Consider the following 25,108-nt stretch of genomic DNA (forward strand, 5'->3'; position numbering starts at 1 on the left):
GTATTGGGGAAGAGGGAGCAATCAACCTTGTCAAATGCAGCTGTTAGGTCAATCAGCATGAGGACTGAGAATTGACCATCAGATTAAGCAACTTCTGGGTTATTGGTGATTTTGACAAAAGCTTTCTCATGTGGAATATAGGGATGTGCAAAAGCCTAATTAGAATAAACTTAAGAGACTCTGGGAAGGAAGAATTGGAGACAATTCATTCAAAGGATTTTGTTTCAAAGGGAAACAAAGAAATGGAAAAGTAGCTGACAAAGAAATAAGGTTAGCAAAGGTTTGTTTTTTTAATTTTGTTTTTAAGGAAGGAAAGATAATGAAATCATACAGTATGTTGTGGGAATAATTCTACAGGGAAGGGACATTAATGGTGCCAGGGAGAGGGGAAATACTGGAGAGAAAGAGGCTGAGATCGAATTTACAAGCTGAGAATTTGGTTTTAAATAGTAGCAAGTATACTTGATCAACAGTAACAGTTTGGAAGGCAGAGTATGTAGGTTCAGAAACTCATGTGTGCATAAATATAGCGTGAAGATTCTGTGGAAATTCTCTTCTGGCTGACTCAATTTTTTCCGTGAAGTAGGATGCAGAGGTATGAAATTGTTGTCTAGGACAATGGGAGAGTGAACAAATTAGGGAGATATGAAATGTTTTCTGGGAGCATTAGGAGGCCATTTGAGGTTTGGGGCAGGAATTTAAAATGAGCTGGACAACATGGTTACGGAATTTTCTTCAGACACATCAAGCTGTATGGATATAGAAGCAGAAATGACAGACAGTGAATTGTTTTGCCAATGAAGTTCTAGAAAGCAAGAGATAGACAAGGGAATGAGAGTATTGTAAATGATTGTGATGATAACAATTGACCATGAACCTTAACTTGGGCAAAAAGAGTAGTGAGGGCATAAGGGCACGAAAGAGGTGAAAGTAATAAAAGGAGTGACGGAGTGGAGTCCCTGGAGGAGTACCACAGTTTGTACGGACGTAGTGTAGAGGAAGCTGGGAAGGCCAGAGCTGGTAGTCAAAGGGGAGTGCACAAAGTGGAGATTATGGAGTACTCACAGTTATTGGTCTAAGGCATGGGTTGGCAAACTTTTACTGAAAAGTGTCAGATAATAAATAGTTATGTTTTGCACACCAGTCTGTTGCAACTACTCAACTCTGTCATACACAAGCAGTTGTGGACATAGTGAATGGATGTGGCTATGTTCTAATAAAACTGTACTTATAAATGTGTCAAGCTGGATCTTGCCTGACCATAGTTCACCAACTCCTGGTCTGGGGTACAAAGTTCAGAATGTGACCAATGGTCAAAGTAGAGTGGAGGACAGGAGATTGGACAGGAGGTCAGGGAATGAGAAACCAAGATTTGGCGGAATGGAAGGTTGAAAGGATGACCTCTTTATATATGTTAAAAGTGCCCAGAATTAAGGCAGGAGTAGTACTGGAGGGTGTGATGGTGAGAAATGAGCTGATAACTAGATAATGGAGGAAAATGGTTTAAAAATTGGCAGATGATAACACAAAAGGTAAGTACTAGGTCATGTAATCAGATAATTTGAGGTTCAGATCTGAAGCTTTTTAGGCATGAGAAAGTAATAAAGATCTGAAAGTGGTAATCAGATAGAGTTCCAGTTTCTGGACTGTGGCATTTCTCTGCATGGCCAAAATAACTTCTCACCAAACACAGTCAACACACCTTAACTGTTTAAGAACAATTGGAGTAAAAGTGATTTCTAGCAATGAGTCCCCAGTACCAGGGGCCTCGGGAAGGTGGTTATGGCCCCAGAGTTTGTAGGTTCTGCAGATGCTGTGATGGGACATCTTTGCAAACACTAATCAGCCTCCACCTGGAGGCACATTTCAGCTATCATTGGCAAGAAAACCAGCTTTTACATACACTTGAGTAATTTTTCCTGTGTCTTTGTAGTAAAATGAGAATTTTAGAGTAGGGGAAGACTTGTTGATTATATCTATAGCATAATGTGCTAAAAGGAGCATTGTGGAGTACAAAAAATCAAGTCGATGATCACTAAAGTCAAAAAAGATCAGAGCATGCAAGAAGGTGCCTGAATATGAAGAGCCAAGGACTTGAAAAGCGAAGTCTTGTGAAAGGGAACAAGAGGCTTTCAAAACAACTAAAATGACACCAAAGAGAGATTAACCAGCAGGCAGAGGCTGGCAAAGTGTGTTCATGAATTATATACAGCACCAGAAGTTCTAGCAAGAGAAAAGCGTAGGATTAATAATTAACTAGCAGAGTAATAATAGGCTCCTACATTCCGCTTTTTCTCTGTGAAAGAAATCAGCCAACTTAGTCTTCCTGCCCATTGTTTGTCTCCTTATATTTATAGTGAGGAAAGTTCATAAGCCAAGTCCTTTTTATAACTGTGAATGCTTTCTTCCAATGCCTCTCTAGCGTTTCCCTCATTCCCCACCTTTGAATCTTCCTGAAAATACCTGCAACTTGGTGTCAGGCTCCTGCTGGTAACTGGCACAGCCCAAGAAACCTGGGGTACCCACAGCCCCTGGCCGCTGATACGTGAAGCCCTTCTCCACAGTATTGTATTTATCACCATTATTATCTTTATCTCCAATAAGTATTTGTGGTATTAAGTGCCTGGTTAGCACTGCCCTTAATATATTGTGCATATCTTTGCTCTCTGCCCTCTCAGAGTTTAAAACCCAGGAAGGAGGTACCCATGCCTTTTCCCACCCTCCGCCCCGGCACTCAGCACATTTCCTAGGGCACAGATAGAGAGACACCTTTCAAAATTTATTGGATGATAAGTAAAAACATGTGGAAGACATGCAGAAAGCAAAACAGAAATGTTAAATGAATGCAGGAAAGAACATTAGTGCATTTACATTATGTATTAGTAAGTTGGCTTAAAAGAGCCAAATATATTTCCAGGAGTAAAGTAGGGAGGCGATAAGATCTCTTTCTCCTTATAGACAAGGAAACTAAAGGTTTAGTGGTCACAGTATATCGGTTTTCTATCACCACTTTTTAAAATGAGCTTTAATGTTTATTTATGATCGCTCATTGTAGAAAAATTTGTGAAGCACAAAAGAGCAAGGAGAAGAAAAATTATAGATCCAGTAATTCAAGCACTCTAGGCTAAAACTGTTTCTGTTATTCGATGTATTTTCTTTTAAATTTTTGCCATTCTGGTGTACCCACATTCCGGCTCCAAAAATTTTTGACTCAAATCCAAACGTGTTTTATCTCTACCCTTGTTTGCACACCCACTTCCTCCTTGTGGTGCAATGTTGAAGCACATCCCAGATATATTATAATAAATATTGTAAATATTTTAGCATATGTGCCTAAGATTACCATGCATATTTTAGGAGTTATGTTAATATGGTATGCATAAAGTCATATATACTTATTTTCATCAATTTCTGATATCAAAAATTATTTTAATTGAATTTTTTCATTGAGGTATAATTGATAATTGACATATAACATATTAGTTTCAGGTATATGACCTAATGATTAAATATTTGTATACACTGCAAAATAATCTAGTGTAACCACAGTAAGTCTAGTTACCATAAGTCACCTTACAAAATTACAAATTTTGGTGGGGGTTTTTTGTGTGTGTATGATGAGAACTTTTAAAACAACTCTCTTGGCAACTTTCAAACATGCACTACAAAATTACTGGCTACAGTCATCTTGCTGTGCATTACATCCCTATTATTTATTTTATAATGAAAGTTTGTACCTCTCAACACCCTGCACCAATTCTACCTACCCACCGATACCTTTCCCCTTCTGGAAACCACCATTCTGTTCTCTATATCTATAAATTGTGCTTTATTTTTCTGATTCCACATATAAGTAAAATCATATACATTTGTCTTTCTCCGTCTCACTTATTTTACTTAACATAATACCCTCAAGGTCCATGCAGGTTGTAACAAATGGCAATTTTTCATTCTTTTTTATGGCTGAGCAGTATATTGGGACACCCAACCACTAATCAATCAAATTTTTCTTGTGGCTATACAAGATATATTTTCCCATATTTTAATTTTTAGACATATATAAATTTTAGGATCATAATATATCTTACTATAGTAATATTAACAAAGTCTAACCAAAATTTTAACTGTACCAGTATACTTTCTTTGAAATATAAGCAACACTAATTTGAATAGTATCTATGAAAGTATGTTAGAAAGACTGTTCTAAGTTCTGACTTCTTTTCCTCTCAGTTTCTATAATATCGTACAGATTTGTTCCAAGTACCGTCAGAGGAAACCTTACGAATTTTTTTATCCTGTTCAATGGATTTGTTTACTTCATGGGGGAACTGCTGGTCGAATTTGTATATCTCATCTCAGAAGGTAAAAACAGGTTTATGTTATGCATATATATATACACACACACACATACACATACACACACACACACACACACACACTTGGTGACTAGAGAATTGGGAGACAAAACCTTAAGAGGGGTTTTGCCAGTGTAGTCTTTCTTTTTCAATTGATCCACTTTTGCAATTAAGGTAGGAAATAGACTCTTGCTATATTCACTAATTTCTGAGAATTGTTCTTTTTATATATATAGGAAGAGGTAATTACAGAATGTCACTTATCATGAGACCCCACCTGCTGTCTTTCTCTAGTGTATTTTAAAACAAACTAGTCATTATAATCTTATTAGGCCTTATTCAGTAGTGTTTCAGAACTGGCATAGATAACCCTCAGAAAAGGTAAATTCTGTGTAAATAGAAATATCTGGATTATCTCTTTGGGGGGTGATTTGGCAATTTGCCAGAAGTCTGGCATGTGCAACAAAAGAGAAATTGTGCATGAATACAAATGATCTTGGAAATTCTTTCCCATGCAAACTTTGGTCAGAAGAAAACAAAACAAAACAAAAAATCACATGCAAACATAAAAAGTACTCTTCTTCTATGTCCTGATAGAAAAATCAGACATGATACAAATAATGATTAGCTGTCACAGTGAAATGTTGTAGGCTATATTTTAAATCCACAAACTTTTTCCTTTATTTGTTCTAAAATGTTAACATAGTTTAATTTTTTAATTTACTTTTGCTTATTTTATGGAAAATAACCACAAACTTTATTCTTTTTTACTTTAAAAAATAATTATGTTGTACACTTAAAATAATTCAAAAAAGTGAATTTGTGTAGTCTTGTAACCAACAAATCTAATTTAATTACTTTTGAACTACAGAAAAAAATAACTGCTATAAATGAGAAACTCCTTTTAACAGTAGGTCTCTATTCAAAAAATATTTATCCAGGACCCTCTTTCTTTCAGGCACCAAAATGGGCACTGATGATACTGTAGCAAGCAGAATAAATACTTCCAAACTCTCATAAAATTTCTAGGTTTGTAAGGAAACAATAAAATCAACAGTGATAAATGCAATCAATAGAGTTGTAGGAAACAAATATACAATCCATGACTGATTAACAAGATCACACCCTGCCCTGGTCCCAGTTAACTGAGCAAGTTAAGCAAAAACATGTATTGAATACTTACTGTGTGCCAGGTCCTGTACTACATTGAATTTTGTGAGATACAGTTCCAGTCCTCAAAGAGCTCAAATCCAAACTGTCATAACCAACTGTATGAACAATGCAAGTTGTTAACTTTTCTGGTGATTAGATTCTTTATATGTAAACAAGGAATAAAGCGTTGTTATTAGAATTTTATAATAGACTGGAAAAGTTCTTATCTATATTTCTACCTGAAACATATTAGGTAGAAAGAATGCGTGGCTTTTTCTTCACATTACACAACGAAGATGTTTCTTGCTAAAAATGTAAATTTCTATTATCAAACCATATTTGATATGCTCTAGAACTATAGTCAAATATTAATATCAGTTTATCTTTTATATAAATCTAAATTTTTCATTTGCATGCTTAAGCAACTTACGCAGAGTGAGTCCAAACCTCACTGGTTAAGTTCTCCACAAGACTGTCCTCATGAGACACTAACCTCAAGTTCAGAGATCCCACGACCGCCATCACTTCTATAAGCTGGCTGTAAATTTGGAGGTCCCCACAGACTCCTTCAGGTTTCCTAATTTTCTAGAACTCAGGAAAAGCACAGAACTCACAGAACTCAGAAAAACACAATACTTCGATTACATTTTTATGAGAGGAAAAGAATAGAAATCAAAATGAGCCAAAGGGAGAGACACCTAGAACAAGGTCTGAAAAGGTTCCAAAAGTAGAACTTTCTTCACCCTCAGGGACACAGTCAGTACCTAACGGGCACGTCAGTGTGACAGCATGCAGAGTGCTACCAACTGGGGAAACTCATCTGAGCTCCAGCGCTTTTATCAAGTCTTTATTATATAAGCAGAGTTGATTGAATCACTAGCTATATGGTTAAATTTAATTCCCAGCATCTTTTCCCACCGCAAAGGTTGGGCCAATATGGTGTGTCTCAGAGCCGCAATCCTCTAATCACATGATTGGTCTTCCTGGCTGGCCAGCCTCCATTCTCAGTCATCTATTTAGCATCAGGTGAGGTTTGGGAGGCTCACCACGAATAATAAAGACACTCCAATCACTCAGGAAATGCAAGAGGTTTAGAATTTACATCCTAGGGACCAGGGACAAGGCCAAGCAAATTCTTTACTACATATAACGATGTCACTCAAAGCCTAAATATTGATTGAGAATTTGCAAAAGATGGGAGGAGCTGTTGCACACATTATTGCATTAATTACAACAATCTTGTAAAGGTGATACTATGGTCTTTGTTTTAAAATGTAACAATTAAGGCAGAAAGAAAGTGAAATGCTCCAGTTATCTCAACCAGAATTGGACAGCTCTGACCCTGTCAGGGTTCTGAAACCAATGCCAGCATTGACCACAACACACCGAACAGCTATTAGGACTACCTCAGATGGGGGTCTGCATATAACATGTCATTGATAATGTTCTAGATAAAGGAAAAGCTAGATAAACGAAAGTTTATGTAATTCTGGCAGAGTCTGAAGGGAGGTTTACTAAGGACATATGGCGAGGACATCTTAGCCACACCAGATGTGCAGTGGGACGGACACTCTAAACTTGTGTTAGGAGAACACCGAGTAAATTACCACTAGTTAATTTCATTTACTTCTTATCTGAAGAGTTTTCCTGTTCATAATAATCTCTTTGTATCAAATCAGATTCCAGTAAGTTAGAATCCTATTGTTACTTTAGAGGTCATCTAGTCTAACACTGTACCCAAAAGTAGATGTACTCCAATCTGCTAGTACCTAGAAAAAGACCTTACTTTGAGATATAACCTGAGTCTGCCCATCTGTTGAGAACTATGTGCCACAGAATAAGTCTAATTTTCTACCTACATAGCAACTCTCGAAACATTTAATAAATATTCAGAGAAATAATGTGGCATAGGGTTAAGAAAGCACGTTCTGGAGTTGAATCCAGATAGTCTAGCTACGTGTCCTCAGTTTCCATGCCAATAATGACAATAAATAATTCAGCATGTTCTAAGGTTTAAGCAATTAATATACATGGTAAGTGCTCAATAAAGATAAATATTATGATGCTATAGACAAACCACCCCAGTTTTCTAACATTGCGTGACTACATGGATTTTTTACTATAAAAGTCCCTCCACTCATTAAACAAGCAACAATTTGTCAGTATCTTTCTTAAAATATGGTGTCCAGAATCAAACACAATACTCAAGGTGGATAGATATGTCACTTTGATTAGCCCCTCTCTCTTCTTCTTCCCCATCTCCCTGTCCTTCTCTCTGAATGCCAATAGGGATTCTGTGGACTTTTTAAGTAGTTGCATCATGCTTATGGTCAATTAAAACTTTAAGTTTTTCCCTATTTTTAGCAGCCTCCCTCCATTTAGTTCCCCTCATCACAATTTTTTTCTAATTAAATGCAGGAATTTATCATTATCCTTAATAAATGTCAGCCTATCATCCTAAATAACACCTTTTAAAACTTGATTCTGTCATCCATTGAATTACTAATCTTCACTTCTTTATTAACTCTGTGTCATCTGTAAATTTAGTAAGCAAGTACCTCTACATCTTCCAGGCAATGGATAAATTGTTGAATTGGATACAACCAAAAATAGAGCCTATGGAAAATTCTTAAAGACCTCACTGCAAGTTAATGACAATCAACTAAACTTTCCCTTTTGGATTTAATCAGGTCCCACTGCATTTAATCACTATATTCAGCCCACATACTTCTCCATCATTCCCTGATGTACACAGAACACGTTGTCATATGTTTTTCTCTGAACAGGATATGGCTGTGTTTGTGACAGTCCTTTTAGTCATCAGAATAGCATTCGCCAAGAAAGGAAATGAAGTTCATCTACATAATTTGGTTCTAGTGACCTTCTACTGACTTATAGTGACTAATTAAGGCCGTTTAAAAGAGAGGGATCCTTTGACCTTATGCCTGATTTTGGGTAACTCATCCTGTTTCTAAGACTGTTCCCTCTTATTTATAAGAGGAAATGCCACACTTCACTTTGCTCAGAGATGATAAAAGGATAAAATTAAATAAGGCTTTTGAAAAGTTTAATGTCAGAGATTATCTTAAATACAAAATTAAGTCATATATTATAATGGTCCATTTGGTTTAAAAAAAAAATCACTCTATTTAGTCAAACAATCAGACCAGTTTTGTCACTGAGCAGACCACAACGAAACCAGCACTATTCACTATTACTATGTGCTTAAGCATCCCACACGCCTCCACATTCCATTTAGCACATAGGATATTTTAAACCTTTAAGGATTCATGTCAGCTGAGCATGTGTGTATGTGAGCGTGTGTGTAAGTGTTAGTGCATGATTGGAAAAGATAATCAGCTATCACAGTCTCCCAGTCTCCAAGCTGCATTAGTCATTTTTAGCACCATGATGGAGAATGGTGTGAATGCGGTAAATTCAAAAGATTTCTCAAAACTTGACTGTGCAGACAGATAACTGTTAGAGTGACATTTTCAGTACAAGTGAGAAAACTGATCCTTCTGGGATCTCTAACTCTGACTGCTTTAAAAGAGAAGATACAAGACTAAACCCATCCTCCTACACTAATCATTTCAGGAATAGTTTATCTAAAAGTAGCAATGCTAATATAAAGAAGTGAAGAAGTCAGTCAAACTGCTTATTTCAACTATATCCCATTAGCAACCAGATCAATTTTCTCACACTCCTGAGTTCGAGCTTACTTTTTGACAAAAATAACAAAATAGCATTCAGTGAAAAATGACATCTTTGTTACGGAGGTGCAGGTGATTGAAAGATCCAAAGCAAAACGTCCAAGGGAGGAAGTGTAGTTGGACAGAATGAAGAGGTCAGAGTGTACCTCTTTGTGTCCCTGCTAGTCCTCCCTCCACAGAATTCTGGAAAGAAGCAAGATCATTTTAGATTAAAAAATGTGATCTTTTAAACCCAGTTAAATGCCTGTGGGAACTGAGGCCACTGACAGCCACATCAGCATGAATCACCTAGTTGCTCTTGAAATAGGAGTTTGCAGTTGCAGTAAACGTGGAAGAAAATATTTATGCATCTGGAAAGGTGTTCACCTGGATTTCAAAGGCCCATGCTTATTTTCCAAGAGATATGTTTCTTCAAATTCAGATCAAAGCCTCAGGTCCAACTTTGCATGGGTTTTCAGATGGCAGATTTTTAAATCCTAAGGGAAAAAGAAGTGGCCCACTACCCCATAACCTATCTTTATTTTTAAAATATATATGCAGTGTTTATTTTTTAAACTTTTTTATTATTCAAGTACAGTTGTCTTCATTTCCCCTCACCACTCCCCCCTCCACCCCAGCCATCCACACTTCCTACCCTTCATCCCAACCCCCTTTGGTTTTGCCCAGGTGCCCTTTAGAGATGTTCCTGAAAACTTTCAGTCAGCCAATACTCTACTGTATGAACTACTTTAGTGCCAGAATTCCTGTGGCTAACTAGGCATGCCCCTAGCAGCTCCTACAGGCAAACCCTGTTTATGGTCCTCAGTCAGGCTTAGATACTGAGTCCTCCTTGTACAACAGGGTTACATATTTCAGAAACAATTTACTCTACACCCTCAACCTTTGGCTCCACAAAAAAACCCTTGATGCTACTCAGAGGCCTTAGATTTCATAACAGTATCCGGGAAGAGCCCTAATTACCCCGTAGGCTACAGAAAACAACTGCTCATTTCTATTGGCTCACAACAGATATAAAGGGCACAACTTTGAGTCAGACAAATCTGAATGTAAACTCAACTCAGCTCTTAAAAAACTGTGAGGTCTTGAGCACATTATATAACTTTTCTGAGTGTCAGTTTCTCCTCCTCTAGAATGTCACTAATAACTTCCAAGAATTCTAGGAGGACAAGAAGAAATAAATATAAAGCACCAGATAAATAAAAGCACAAAAAAGGGATTTTTGTTGTCATTGTAATTTGAGGGAGAGCGCAATAATTTCTGAGTGCACAAGGTTTATCATAGATATGCTATTCTGGGAAGACACTTTAGTAATTCTGCAGAAAAGAGTGTGTTCTATAAATACAGAGCTCAGTTGTCCTATTGAACTTCAATTTCAGGTCTACATTGGGGTGAGATGAAATAAATCAGTGCTCTGAGATTCTTCTTGGTCCCATGGACCCATGTCACTAGTGCAGCTTCCTTTGCATGACAAACTTCAAAGTCTAGGTAGAGTTAGAATCACATCCATATTCACACTGAGTGCTTGGAAACGTGATGAAAGAATGGGTGGTATTTGGCCTGTTGAGCATAGGAGCAAAGTATTTCTTATAGGGAGCACATATATCAAGGCTTGGAAGTAGAGAACCATGGGGTATATCAGAAGAACACAAAGACCAGTAACCTGAAAATACTCACCAAACATTTTCTGAACAGAGAATATGAGGAGAGAATCACATGAAGTCAGCTTGGCTTATAGGACTTCATTTAATTTGAAGGTAATAAGAAATCACACAGGCATCAGGCTAGTGACATGATCAATTTGGTTTTAGGATCACTGTGGAGGCAATGTCATTTGGAATGGAAAATGAATGGTTTGGGAGAAGCAAAAAGAATACAATGAAAGTCACCCAGGAAAATCTAGATAGTAATGAACTAAAGAGGAAGGACTCAGATGGAGAGAAATGAATGGATGTAATCTTGATTTTAAGGGTAGAATCAAGTCCTCTGTGATTGTGTTGATAGAGCGAGGGGGCAAGAAAAAGACAGGTATCAAGAAGGCATCCCAGATTCTGCCAAGAGCAACTGGGTAGGCAAAGCTTCTATTTTTTAAGTGAAGAACACTAGAAGATGACTGGATTAAAAAACTTGTCACGCATTCATATTTTTATTGAATTTATCAAGGTGACATTAGTCAGTAGTATTATGTAAGTTTCAGATGTACAATTCTATAATACACTGGCTGTACATTGTATTGTGTGTTCACCACCCTAGGACAAGTCTCCTCCATCACCATGTACAACCCCTATGCCCTCTTTTACCTCCCTATACCCACTTTCCCTCTGGTAATCACCAACCAGCTATCTGTTGATGAGGGCTATTATTATTTTTTGCTTAATCCCTTCATCTTTTCACCTAACCCTGCAACACCCCTCCCCTCTGACAGTTGTCAATCTGTTCTCTGTATCTGAGTCTCTTTCTATTTTTTGTTAGTTTATTTTGTTCATTAGATTCCACATATGAATGAAATCACATGCTATTTGTTTTTCTCTAGCTGACTTATTTCACTTAGCATAGTACTGTCCAGGTTCATCCCCGTTATGTGAATGTATCAGAGTTTTTTATCTGCTCATCTATTGATGGGCACTTGAGCTGCTTCCAAACCTTGCTATAGTAAATAATGGTGCAATGAACATAGGAGTCCATATATGTTTTTTAATTAGTGTTTTGGATTTCTTCATATATATTCCCAAAAATGAAATGGTGAGCCATAAGGCAGTTCCATTTTTAATTTTTTAGATAACTCCATACTGCTTTCCACAGGGCCTGCACCAATCTGCATTACTACCAACAGTGCATATTTGTTGGTTTGTTGATGATAGCCATTCTGACAGGTGTGAGAATACAATAGAATGGATATTTCATTGTGGTTTTAATATATATTTCTCTGATGATAAGTAACATTGAACATCCTTTCATATGTCTATTACCATCTCTATGTCCTCTTTGAAGAAGTGCATAGGTCCTTTGCCCATTTTTTAATTGGATGGTTTGTTTTTTTGATGTTGAGTTTTATAAATTTTGGATATTAACCCTTTACCAAATGTGTCATTGGCAAATATGTTCCCCCATTCAGTGGGCTGTCTTTTCATTTTGTTGAAGTTTCCATGTAGTCCCATTTGTTTATTTTTTTTTATTTTGTTTCCCTTGCCCAAGGAGATATGTCAGATAAAATATTGCTATAAGAAATGTCTGAAATTTTATTGTCTATTTTTTCTTCTAGGATTTTTATGGTTTCAAGTCTAACATTCAAGTCTTTAATCCATTTTGAGTTTGTTCTTGTGTGTTGTGTAAGAAGGTGGACTAGTTTCATTTTTTGTACATATCTGTCCAATTTTCCCAACAACATTTATTGCATAGACTATATTTTCCACATTGTGTGTTTTTAGTTTCTTTGTCAAATATTAATTGACTATAAAGGTGTGGGTTTATTTCTGGGGTTTCTATTCTGTTCTACTGATCTATATGTCTGTTTTTATGCCAGTACTATGCTGTTTTGATCACCAGAGTGTTGTACTATACTTTGAAATCAGGTAGTGTGATCCCTCAAACTTTGTCCTTTTTTTCTCAGTATCACTGTGGCTATTCAGGGACTTTTGTGGTTCCATATAAATTTTTGGAATATTTAGTTCTAGTTCTGTAAAATATGACATTGGTATCTTGACAGTAATTGTGTTGAACTTATAGATTGCTTTGGGTAGTATGGACATTTTAATAATGTTAATTCTTCCCACCCATGAATATGGTATATGCTTCCACTTATTTCTATCTTCTTCAGTTTTCTTCCTCAGTGCCTTATAATTTTCTTAGTATAGTTCATTTCTATCTGTGGTGAAATTTATTCCTAGGTATTTTATTCCTAGATGTTTGATATGATTTTAAGCTTTTTAAATTTATTGAGGTTCTTTTGTGTCTTAATGTGTAGTTTCTCCTAAAAAATGTTTCATGTTCACTTGAAAAGAATGTATATTCTATTCATTTGGGTTGAAATGCTCTGAATATATCTATTAAATCCATCTGATCTAATGTGTTATTTAAGGTCACCATTTTCTTATTGACTTTGTGTCTGGGAGATTTATTCATTGATGTCAGTGGGGTCCTAAAACCACTACTATAGCTGTATTATCCTCAATCTTTCCCTTTACGCCCATCAAGATTTGCTTTACATATTTAGGTGCTCCTATGTTGGGTGCATAAATGTTTACAAAGGTTATGTCTTCTTGTTGGACTGCTCTCTCTACCATTATACAGTGTCCTTCTTTGTCACTTACTATAGCCTTTCTTATAAAGTCTATTTTTTCAGATATAAGTATTGCTACCCCAGATTTTTTTCCTTTCTATCTGCATGAGGTATTTTTTCCTTCCTTTACTTTTAGTCTATGTATATCTTTCATTAGGAGGTGGGTCTCTTGTAGACACCATAACTATGGGTCTTGTTTTCTTATCCATTCAGTAAATCTTTGGTTATCAGACTCCTCTTCATCTGCTCCCCAGTTGGTTATTCAGGATAATTGATCTATAATTTAGCTGTAATTCCAGTTTGGTCCTGGGAGGAGGTGAGTGTATTTTCCACTTACTCTGCTGCCGCCATGCATCTTACCCATTCATTTTTAGCACATTAAATTTGATGTACTTGTTTGACATCCAAATAGAAATATCTGGAGCTCAGGAAAAAGATCTGGGTCAGATATATAAGTACGTATCTTTGACACAAAAATAGCATTTGAACCCATAGAAATGAATGAAATTACCTCGTGTAAATATTAAGAATGAGAAGAAAAAAGAACCCAGGACCTAGACCTGAGAAACCTCAATATTAGAGGTTAGATAGAGGAGAAATGGTCTGCCAAAGAATGATAATTAGCAGCCAGAGATGTGGGAGAAAAATTTAGATCACACACATATGTGTGTGCATTCATGTACACATGTACGTGTGTATGCAGATGCATATGTTTCACTGAAGCTTAAGAGGTTATTTCAAGTAAGAAGTGATGAATTGTGTTAAATACCACTGTGAGATCAAATAAAATAATGGAAAGCAGTCATAGATTTAGCAACCTTATGATCACTAATAACTTTAGTAAGAGTCACTTCAGTGGTAAGAAAGGACTGAAAACTAAATTGGAGTTGGGCAAAAAACATCTATGAAGTGAGGAAATAAAGGCATTGTGTTTAAACACCTCTTCTGAAGAACTTGGCACTGAAGATTTGAGAGATAAAATGGCGGCTGGATAAAAACACAGGATGCCCAGTTACATTGAATTTCAGGTAGACAGTGAACAATTTTTTGTGTTTGTTCCATACAATATGGTGAACATACTATAAACATGGAATTATTTGTGCAATATTCAGGGCATGCTTATCTTAAAAAATAATTTATTGTTCTGAAATTCAAATGTAACTGTGAATCATGTATTTGATCAGGGAAGCTTAGATGTGGGTTCAAGATAGCTTCTTATTTTGAGAGATCTTGGGCATATGTGAGTGATGAAAATATCTGGGGAAGTTAAAAATGCAAGTTAAAGAAGGAAAATTGACTTCTCAAAGAACGGATACTTCTTTTCTACACTGAAACAGAAAGGAGAGGAAGGTGTGGGTGTGAGTAGATGTGTTGTTCTCGTTTGGGAAAGATGTTGGACCCTTCCTTTCAAAGCTCCCAATTTTCTTTGAGAGCAAAAGGGGATTACGATACAAAGGAATAGGAAGAACAGGGGAATATGAACTGACTTATCATAAAAGTGAGCAAAGCTGATTTAGAGGAGAAATGGTAAGATTGGTGGCAGTGTTGAGGGTCCGGTTAATGCTGGTGATCATGAAGAATAATACCAAACTACCTGAAGCGTGATTTTGCCTGGGGATATTCAAGTGCTCAAGGCAGGTGTGAAGCTGCCTGGTAGATTTTTAAAGACTATAAGACACAGGAAGAAAGGTACTAATTTTACTCTTAAATTAAAGTAATTTTGGATAAATCTTATAGGTCATTTCTTTCCAAATATGCAAAAAAAATGAGAAAACTTCTCAAATTCTGAAATAAATAAGTTTACACTATTGTCTACCTGGAGTTGCAATAAGAGAACAGACTAATCAGTTCCTGCTATATCCATTATGTGATTTAAATTAAATATTTTACTATTTTAAGTAGCTCCACTTAAAGATTGACTTATTAATTCACTTCACAAGTACATACTGGGTCCCTACTATGTGCAAGTACTGAATTAATACCAAACCTGATGTTTAATTAACAAGGAGAACCTTATAGAAATAGTTGACACTCAAATTAATATCAGATATATTCATTTGACTAATGCTATTACAATTACAGTTCATAGCTAATGACATTATCAGGCTATTATCACAAAGCATTACCTCTCTTCTAAAACTCATTTCCATGATAATTCATTGAAACCATCACGAGAACACACTATCTTGATGGGTTTTTACCTCCCAGTGCTCTTCCAGAGAAGGAACTCACGGGGTAAGAAAGCTTATTATCCCAAATATTACCGATGCCCTTTCTCTGTACAGTTCAGGTGAACAATGCATAGCAATTTCTCTACAGTTTTGAAAGGCACAGTGTCCCTTCCCAGAAACAGCAACTTGACTTTACTTTAATCCACAATTCCCAAGAAGTGGAAATGCAAATTAAAGTCTCCACACAGACATTGTTATGAGAGGAGAGTATTGAGCTCCTGCAAATTTGGGGCTCAATCTCAGTTCACCCATTTTATTCAATACATATTTATTCTGCCTCCTTTACAGGACTTTCAGAATACAGCCCCCGCCTTTCTGTGCCTCTGTTTCCTTGTCTGTAAATTGCAGATGATAATCTGAGTACTTCTTAGATAAATATAAAAGATGATAGAAAGTCAAAGTAGAAATAGTTGTTAAGTATTATTTCCTTCAGGTATCATGAAAATTAATGTGTTTTAAAAATTAACTCAGGTAGGAGAGCTATGAATCTCAAATGAAGCATTTAAATCAGGTTACTGAAAGGAGGAAGGAAAGAAATTAACATTTGTTAAGTGTCAGTTATATGCAGACCTTGCTGTATGCATTTCACAAAGATATTATTTCATTAAATCTTTACAGCGGTTCTTTGATGGTAGATATTTGTAGCCCTATCATACATATGAGAGGACAGTGAGCTCAGAAAGTTATATAAGTTGCCTAAATCATGTAGCCGTGGTGGATTCCCAAGACCAAAGCTCTTCTCACTGCCCAGTGTCGATTTCCCATGACACACAGGCACAGCCGCCCCAGGCAGCGACTGTTACATCTTTCTAATTGTCTACTTTTTCACTCCCACCCTAAAAGCATAGCTGTGTCTACAATAAAGCAAGTATAAAATCCATTTCAATTTTGTCTCCACAATTTTGGATTGTTGATAAATACCAGCACCATGAAAAATAACTTTAAAGAAAAGAATACTAATGAAGTCTGAGGAAAAGAATTGCTTACTATGCCCAACTATTATTATTTGAAAAATTCCAAAAGGCACATTTTAAGATTTTCAAATTTCCATTAGATTAAAAATAAAACAGTAATTAGTAAAAAAGAGGAAGTATTATTTTTCCTCTAAAAAGAGATGGCAGAAATCTGTCTTGAATCAAAAGCGATATACCCTAGCACTGAAAATAATGACATGTGTGCTTGAGGTGAGCACACAGTATACTGAAGTGAGTGAATCTTAGGGTTGAGAATCAACTGTTGCTGTTACTTTGTCGTATCGTGATGTCCAAAAGAACATCTTAGGACAGTTTCATAAATAGCATAAAACTTCCAAATTACAGTGTTCAGGTTGTAATTCAGGACTTCAATTGCTGAAGAAGAATTGGTTTTGATGGAAAACCACCCTTTTCTGAAGTTTTACAGGAAGTCAGAAATGATTTTTAAAAATCAAATATTTTCAAAAGTATGTTTGATGAAGTGATCTTAAAATATTCTTTTATTTTTTTGCTGTAAATGATGAAATACATTAGACTATAAAGGAGAGGGGGGAAGACTTCAAAAAGGTGATAACAATTATTGTTTAATTTTTTACAGTATTTTTCCATTTGTGTGCACATGTGTAGGTATTAAATTTATATATATATATGGATTTTATGCTAAATTAGGGTCTGAACAAACCCTACTGAATGTTTAATAATCAAATTTGTATCAAGTATCTACCTTATTTCTTCCTTTAAATAATATTGTGAACATATTTTCATACCATTTGAAATTCTTCTAAAAAAAAAAGCAGCTCACTTTTAACAATTATATGGTTTATTTTATTGCATGGATATATATTTTAATTGACTTTGCTTCTTCCATCCTGGCTGGTGTGACTCAGTGGATTGAGTGCCATCCTGTGAAACCATAGGTCACTGGTTCCATTCCCAATCAGGGCACATGCCTGGGTTGCAGGTCAGGTCCCCAGCTGGGACGAACGAGAGGCAACCACACATTGATGTTCCTCTCCTTCTCTTTCTCCCTTCCTTCCCCTCTCTAGAAACATAAATAAATAAAATCTGTTAAAATAATAATAATAATTTGCCTTTTTCTTCTTAAGAAATGTTTAGGATGTTCCCAATTTTCTTTTTCTTTTTTGTTCCACACTACCCAATTTTTCAATGCTATAAATATTATGAATTACTATCATTCTTTTGTATAATCTTTAAATACATCCTTTATTTTCCCCTTGAAATAAATCCTGGAAATGGGATTGTTTTTTCTGAGGCAAGTTAGTAAGAAACTAGGAAAATTCCCTGGCAAGTGGAATGAGGAAACTGAGACAAATGTTTGACTAATGGCCAAATGATACGTGTGGGTCACCGGCCAGCAGTGATCACGGAACGCTGTGGATGGCTTGTCGAAAAACACGTGAGAAACAAACATGCACAGAGACAAACTAGTTTCTGTAGGGAAGTAGGGATGAAATGGCCACCCCCCCTAGTGGGGAGCATGCCGATTTACCATCCATACCTGCTTTTATTGGGCTCATTTTGCATAATAATTCAGGTAAAGTACAGTACTCATCAGGGGAAGTAAGGAACTATAGAAAACAAGGAACTCTGCCCGTCTATTTTGAGTCGGGGTCAAAGAGCTGTAAGACTTTGAGGAACAAACTAACTTCCTCCTTGGACCCTTCTCATTCAACTGAGAGCATTCTAAACAAAGAAGGTTTCACAGTAATTTACATATTCTTTCTTAGGCCTGATCACCCGGGGAATCTGCCCTTTTCAACATAGAGCTGCACCACCCTGTCATTGTTTCAGGCTTAGGTGGAGCAAGGGAACTAAGGCAACCAAGAGATAAGGAGATTTTCTCCCAGACGATGAGAACTCAGGCTATGTCAAAGCAGAGGAGCGAGGGTCCATCACCCCCTTTTGCTGCAGCCCCCCAAGTCCTTGTTTTGGGGGGCCTCCCAAAGTGATCGTGCCTGTCTTAGGTCGTTCCCCCCCGTGGGGAATCTTACCCGTCTTTGGCTAACCGACCAAGCTTTTTGGGGTTCAGTTATGAATAAAGCAGCAGAAGCAGCATTCCTGCCAGGGAGATAAGCTTTTGTCTCCTTGCTGGCTTACGGTTCCAAGGGCGTTCCCTTAGCCCTGGCCTAGGTGGGGGTTTCAGCTTCTGATACCAGTCAGGTCAGTTCCCAACAGCCAAAAGGCTAAGCAATTAATAGGCAACTAATAAATCACAAGACCCTATCCTCCCTAACTGAAGATGCATAAGAGCAGATGGTTTAAATCATCATTGTCAGGGAGCTAGATAACAAAAACCAGTTAGTTTAGACTAATCCAAGATGAAGGAAAGAGAATGATGCTAAAGCTCAGTTTATTATCATTATAATGAAAATTGACACCACAAATAGAAGGGAGTTTGAGGGGCACAAAAACCATGACACTTCTGAAAAGACCATATTCTGAACAAGATCCCCCCCCCCCCCCCCCCCGCAAACAGAAGGCGAGTGCAAATTTGGCACCAGAAACCTTGAAGACAACCCCTCACCCCCAGGAACACACAAAATCCCAAGAACTAACTGACCACATACACAACTCACTGGAGCCACACTAGCCAGAGCTAACTTGTATTTTTTGAACAGGAAATTGAAATTTGGAATGTCATAAACGTTTTTACTTTTCTTCCATTGATGGAATGGTTAAGCATATTCCTTGCCCATTTTTCCTTTGGTAGACTTGTATTTGTTCTGGGGATACTTTTTTGCTTTGTTTTATTTTTGGTGGTAGTTGTTTACTTCTTAATAATGTTATTATTTTAATAACAGTTGACATAAATTATTATATTAGTTTCAGGTTTACAACATAGTGATTAGACATTAATATAACTTACAAAGTGATCACTGTGAGAAGTCTGATACCTGCCTGACACCATACACAGCTATTAGATTATTATTGGCTCTATTCCCTGTGCTATACTTTACATCCCCATGACTATTTTTGTGGCTACTAATTTGTACCTCTTATCCTTCACCTTTTTTACTCATACCTGTAAACTCCCTCCCATCTGGCAACCATCCATTCATTCTCTATAAGCTTATTTCACTTTTGCTTATGCATTTATTTTATTTTTTAGGTTCCAGATATAAGTGAAAGCATAGAGCATGGGTCCTTCTCTGTCTGACTTAGTTCACTTAGCATAACACCCTCTAGGCCCACCCATATTACCACAAATGGCAAGGTTTCATTATTTTTTATGGCTGAGTAATATTCATTGTATATATGTACCACTTCTACTTTACCCATGTGTCATCAACGGGCACTTAGGTTGTTTCCCTATCTTGGCTACTGTAAATAATGCTGTAATAAACACAGGGGTACATATATCTTTTAGAGTTGCTGTTTTGGATTTCTTAGGGGTGCATATATCTTTTTGAGTTGCTAAGCACCTAGAAATAAAAGTGCTGAGTCATAGGTAATTCTAATTTTTTGAGGACCGTACTGTTTTCCAGAGTGGCTGCATTTGTTTGCATTCCCACCAACAGTATACAAGGATTCCCTTTTTTCTATTTCTTCACCATGTTTTTTCTTATTTATGTACTTATTATTTACACATTAAGGATATTATCAGTTAGTCCTATTTATTTCTAATATTTTTCAACTTTTAACTCACCTTATAATTTTATAGCTGAGTTTGTCTTACACAATTTTGCTGATCTGTGTCATCAAATCTATGAACCATTTTCATTGTAATTAATTTTAGTACATTTATCTATGGTTGTGGAATTTTAGTAGTTTAATATTTTGAATATAATTTTCTTATCCATGTGTACTTTATTTTGTGTAAAGCAAGGAAAGAATTTATTTGCTTCAGGTAACCAAGTTTTACAACATAATTTGATGTAGGTTGTGAAAAGTTAGTTAAACCAAAAATATTACTCAAACATGAAAGGTATGGAATGAAACCAATCAGTTAATGATGTGTATTTTAACACATTCTCAGTTCTCAGGTGATCTTAGGACTTCTGTGGAGCTATTTTTATCTTATTCCTTTCAGCTGCCTCTTGATTTTCACTTAGTATCACCCTCTTTGTAAGTATTACATTTTGGTGATTTAAATTACATATCAGTTATTACCAATTGTACTTCTCCTTATGGTTTATTCTTTAGTAATAAAGATAATATTTCCTATAGTTTATATTTCCAGATGAATTTTAGAATGATTATATAAGTTTTCCCCAATCTTATTTCTAATAAGTAAAACTTGTTAATTATAGGAAATAAAACTTTTACAATACTTAGTGCACCATCTATATCTATGACATAACTTTTTATTTAGTCAATAAAAATTCAGTTCAACAAGATTTTCTTCTCTTTGTATGTATCCTGAACATTTCTTGTCAGAGTTATTGTAGGAACATTTTCTTTCTGCTGTTGTGAACTGAATCATTTCCCTTCATTACAACTCATGAGATAATCACTATTATATAAGAAGATTATTAATGTTTGTCTTCATCTTGCATTGAACTTTTTAAACTTCCTGAGCAAATTTATGAGAGTATTTCAGTTAATCTTTTAAACTAAAAGCAAAATTATTTGATCTTAAATATAATTTATTATCCATATTTCTAATATTAACTCTTATGTTTTGTGCTTTTATCATGACACAGAACTTCTAGGGCAATTGTAATACCAGAAGACAATCACATTTTATCTTGGTCATAATTAAGACCTCTCTTATTTTCCTATGAAGCATATTTGTAGATTTGTAAAGATAATTTTAAAGGATATTCTTTAGCATAAGAAAATTTCTATTTCTTGTTATCTGAGATTTAAACAAATCAGGTTAAATCTTATTGAATGCTTCTTAAACAGCTTCTCAAGAGCTGTTTGATTTTCTTACTGCTCCTGACATTATAGTATATTTAATTAATAGATGTTTCAATATTAAATCATCTTTACCTACAAGGAATAAATAATACTTGACAGCATCAATACTTGATGATCTTTTTTTTTGCTACACTCTGGAAAGATCTAGGAAAGGTTCACTTCTTTCATGAAAATTAAAAGGTACATTCAGGACCTAATGTCTGTTTTGAAGATAATTCTGTGAAACTTTTCCCCATTATTTCTTGCCACTAATATTTTTTATTTCTTCTTCATTCAGTTTTGGAAATTAATGTTTTTCTAGGTAATTATCCCATTTCTATAAGATGTTTGACACTAATATACAATGCTCACAGCTAAACACTTTTGTTATGTATTCTAAATAGATTTGTCAAGGGCTTTCATTGTTACACTTTTTCTGTAACAAATCAGCTTTTAGAACTATTCAATCTAATATACCTTAATATATTGACTTTCCTCTCTCATCTTTATTTCCTTTCATTTTATTTCCCTTAGACTTGTTTTATTTGTTTTCTAATTTTTTGTGTGTTTAATGTGGAGTCCATTTATTTTCAATCTGTTGAAAAACAAGACTCAATGAGTAAATGTGGATATCTAATTTGCTTTATTCAATGATTCATGAATCAGGCAGATCCCATCTAGTACACAGAAAGAAACTCTAAGGAGTTGTTCAAAATATATGCCTTTCTTAGAAGGGGGTGGGACAAGAAAGTTATTAGCAAAAGAAAAGATCGGTTCAGACAAAGTCTTCTTTTGGAGGAAGGGTAGGAGGCTATCATGCAGATTACCTAATGCTGGTCAGGAAATTGCTGGTTGACTGACTGGTTAAAGGTCAAATTCCTAAGAGAACCAAATTAAGTTTTGGTTTGTTGATCTGGGGCAAGTAGCTCCATGTTGGGTCTCTTGGGGTTTTGTGTGTGTACGTGTGTGTGTTTAACAATCCTTACTTTAAAATTACAAACATATGTGCTTTATATGTGCCTCTGAGTAGAATTTACATCTGTACCCCTAAACTCGTAAATGCAATTTCCTCACTTTCTTTATTTTCTAAACACTTTGCAATTGGTTTTATTTCCTCTTTGGCCAACTATAATTGATCCTTGAACACCACAGGTATGAACTGCACTGGTCAACTTATACATGATTTTTTTTTTATGAACACAGTTGGCCCTCCCTATTTGTTGGTTTTGCACCTGCAGATTCAACCAACTGTGGATACAAAATAATATTTTTCACCTGCGATTGGGAACCCAAAGACACAGAGGGCCTGCTGCGTGTGCTATTCTATGCCATTTTATATAAGGGATTTGAGTATCCATGGACTTTGGTATCCACGGGGATCATGGAAATAATCACCATGGATATCTGGAGCCAACTGCAGTTAAATGTTGGGGGAGTTCAAAAAATTATACGTGGATTTTTGGCTGAAAAAGGAGTCAGCATCTATAATGCCCACGTTGTTCAGGGACCAACAGTATTAGAGGCAGTATCTTTAATTTCTAGGAGATTTGGTTCGTTATTGATGTTATTGGGTTGGCCAAAAAGTTTGTATGGTTTTTTCCATAAAATAAAACATACATTTTTCATTTTCACCAATAACCTTATTGATTTGAATATTTTAGTATGTCGGCTTCTCCCATGTGGTAGAATGTTGATTGTTCTCAGTTAATGTCTTGATTTGATCACTACCAACTTCAACTGGCCTACCTGTTACAGAACATAGGGGGCCAAAGGGCAATATACTATTACTAAAAGGAACCTCCCAGGTTCATTATGTCCGCCACCTTATAGGAAAGACATCTCTCAATGCCAGAGATTCATGAAAAGGAAAGGAAATGTTTATTTAAAGCTGTACAGACTTAACGTAGTGACCTAGTGTCTTCATCAAAATCCCAAAGTCCCTTAAAACACCCACAAACACACAAAGTCCTTCCTTTCCCCCTTTGCCCAGTCAGGGGTACCATATCTCAGGAAAAGAAACAGAAGTCCGTGGCTCAGGCAGCCCCCGGTTCTTCCCAGTAATCCTTGCTTGGCTGGCAGACCTCCCTCGGTTCCCGGCACCATCAGCTGTGTCGCCAGGATCTCCATCTAAAGCTGAGTGGTAGTCCTCTGCTAAAGCCACATGGTGGTTCCCCCTACTAAAGCTGTGGGTGTCCCCACTCTGGCAAAGCCACATGGCTCTCATTTCTATTGCCACAGCCACATGATTCTCTGAAATGCTATAGCCGTGTGGCCATGGGAGTCCCCACTTTGGCAAAGCCTCATAGTTTTCCTTTCCAGGGCTGTAGTCCTCTCTCTGCAATGGCTGTGAGGAGGTGGGTTCTCTGCTAAAGCTGCATGGTGATTCTCTCTCATAGGGCTGCAGGAGTCCTCACTCTGCTAAAGACCAAGTGGTTCTCCCTCCTGCACTGGCTGTGGTCCTCACCCCAATGGCTGCCGCATCTGGGTTTAAATCCCCATGCCAATCATCCTCTGTAGCCCCATTTCCAACTCCTCCCAGAATTGGCTACACTTGCCAGCACTCTCATTTCCTTCCAGCTTTTCTGGGCTGCTATCGTGAGTCTGGGCAGGCATGGCCCCATAGCATGGAGCCAATCATCTCCAAGCTCTCATGCAGGTGCTGTAACCAGGGGGAGTTGCCTCCCAGTTACATCTTAGGGGCAAAGTTACTTCCATCCCCCTGCCTCAGAGCACAGCCACAGCTATTTAACATATCTAAATAACCAGTTAAATGTTATAGATATGTTAAATGACCATGCCAGAGGTTAGCTGCAAAGCTGTTGCTATACAACACAGCTCTCAATGGCCCTGCTCCATTTGTCCCTTCCCCCAACTGACACCTGTGTGGGGGGAAGGGGGAGGGCATCTTAATATTTCCTGGACACCTTGAGTTCTGGACCCCACTCCAAATCCCTTTTTTGGGGCCCCCCTCTTAGCTGCACCTTGTAACATACTGACCAGGAGCATTGTCTACTCAGAAATCTCCAGCATGAAACTTTGCAAACCACTTTTGACACATCTGATTCAGTCAGAGTGCCCACTCCATACACTACACAAATCTTTATTTTGCATTTCAGTTGTGTTTTTACCTTTCTTGAAATAATAAAGCATAATAAGCCAAAAATGTGGTATGTTTTCTTCTATCTTCAATATTAAAATGGCTACACAAAAATTCACCAATTTTGATATTTTTTTAAATGCATACTAATATGACAGCTGTCGCAATACTATCTAACAAAATTATTTCAAATGAAGTTAGCCACCTAAGCACTACTAGAGTCATCTTATGGAAAAAAACAAATGACTTTTTGGCCAACCCAATATTTGAAGCTCTATAAAAGAGTATATTCTCTTTTTGTACTAAACAATGTAATCTTTATTAAACTATTATCAATCATATTATTCTAATTCCCTACATTTTATTTTTTAACAGTTTTATCAAAAACTGATCAAAGTGTGATATAATTATTCGCCAGAATTGTTTACCCTGTTTTTGTTCTTGTGT

General features: G+C 36.5%; 1 protein-coding gene across 1 annotated transcript in view; it reads left to right on the top strand.

Annotated features, from left to right (window-relative positions):
- SLC15A5 (solute carrier family 15 member 5) overlaps positions 1-25,108 on the top strand; it is an 80,323-nt gene that overhangs the window by 43,954 nt on the left and 11,261 nt on the right. Inside the window, 1 exon segment of the mRNA XM_028531688.2 lies at positions 4,231-4,362. Within this exon segment, the coding sequence (XP_028387489.1) occupies positions 4,231-4,362 (132 nt within the window).

Source organism: Phyllostomus discolor, chromosome 2, assembly GCF_004126475.2.
Source record: "Phyllostomus discolor isolate MPI-MPIP mPhyDis1 chromosome 2, mPhyDis1.pri.v3, whole genome shotgun sequence".
NCBI lineage: Eukaryota > Metazoa > Chordata > Mammalia > Chiroptera > Phyllostomidae > Phyllostomus > Phyllostomus discolor.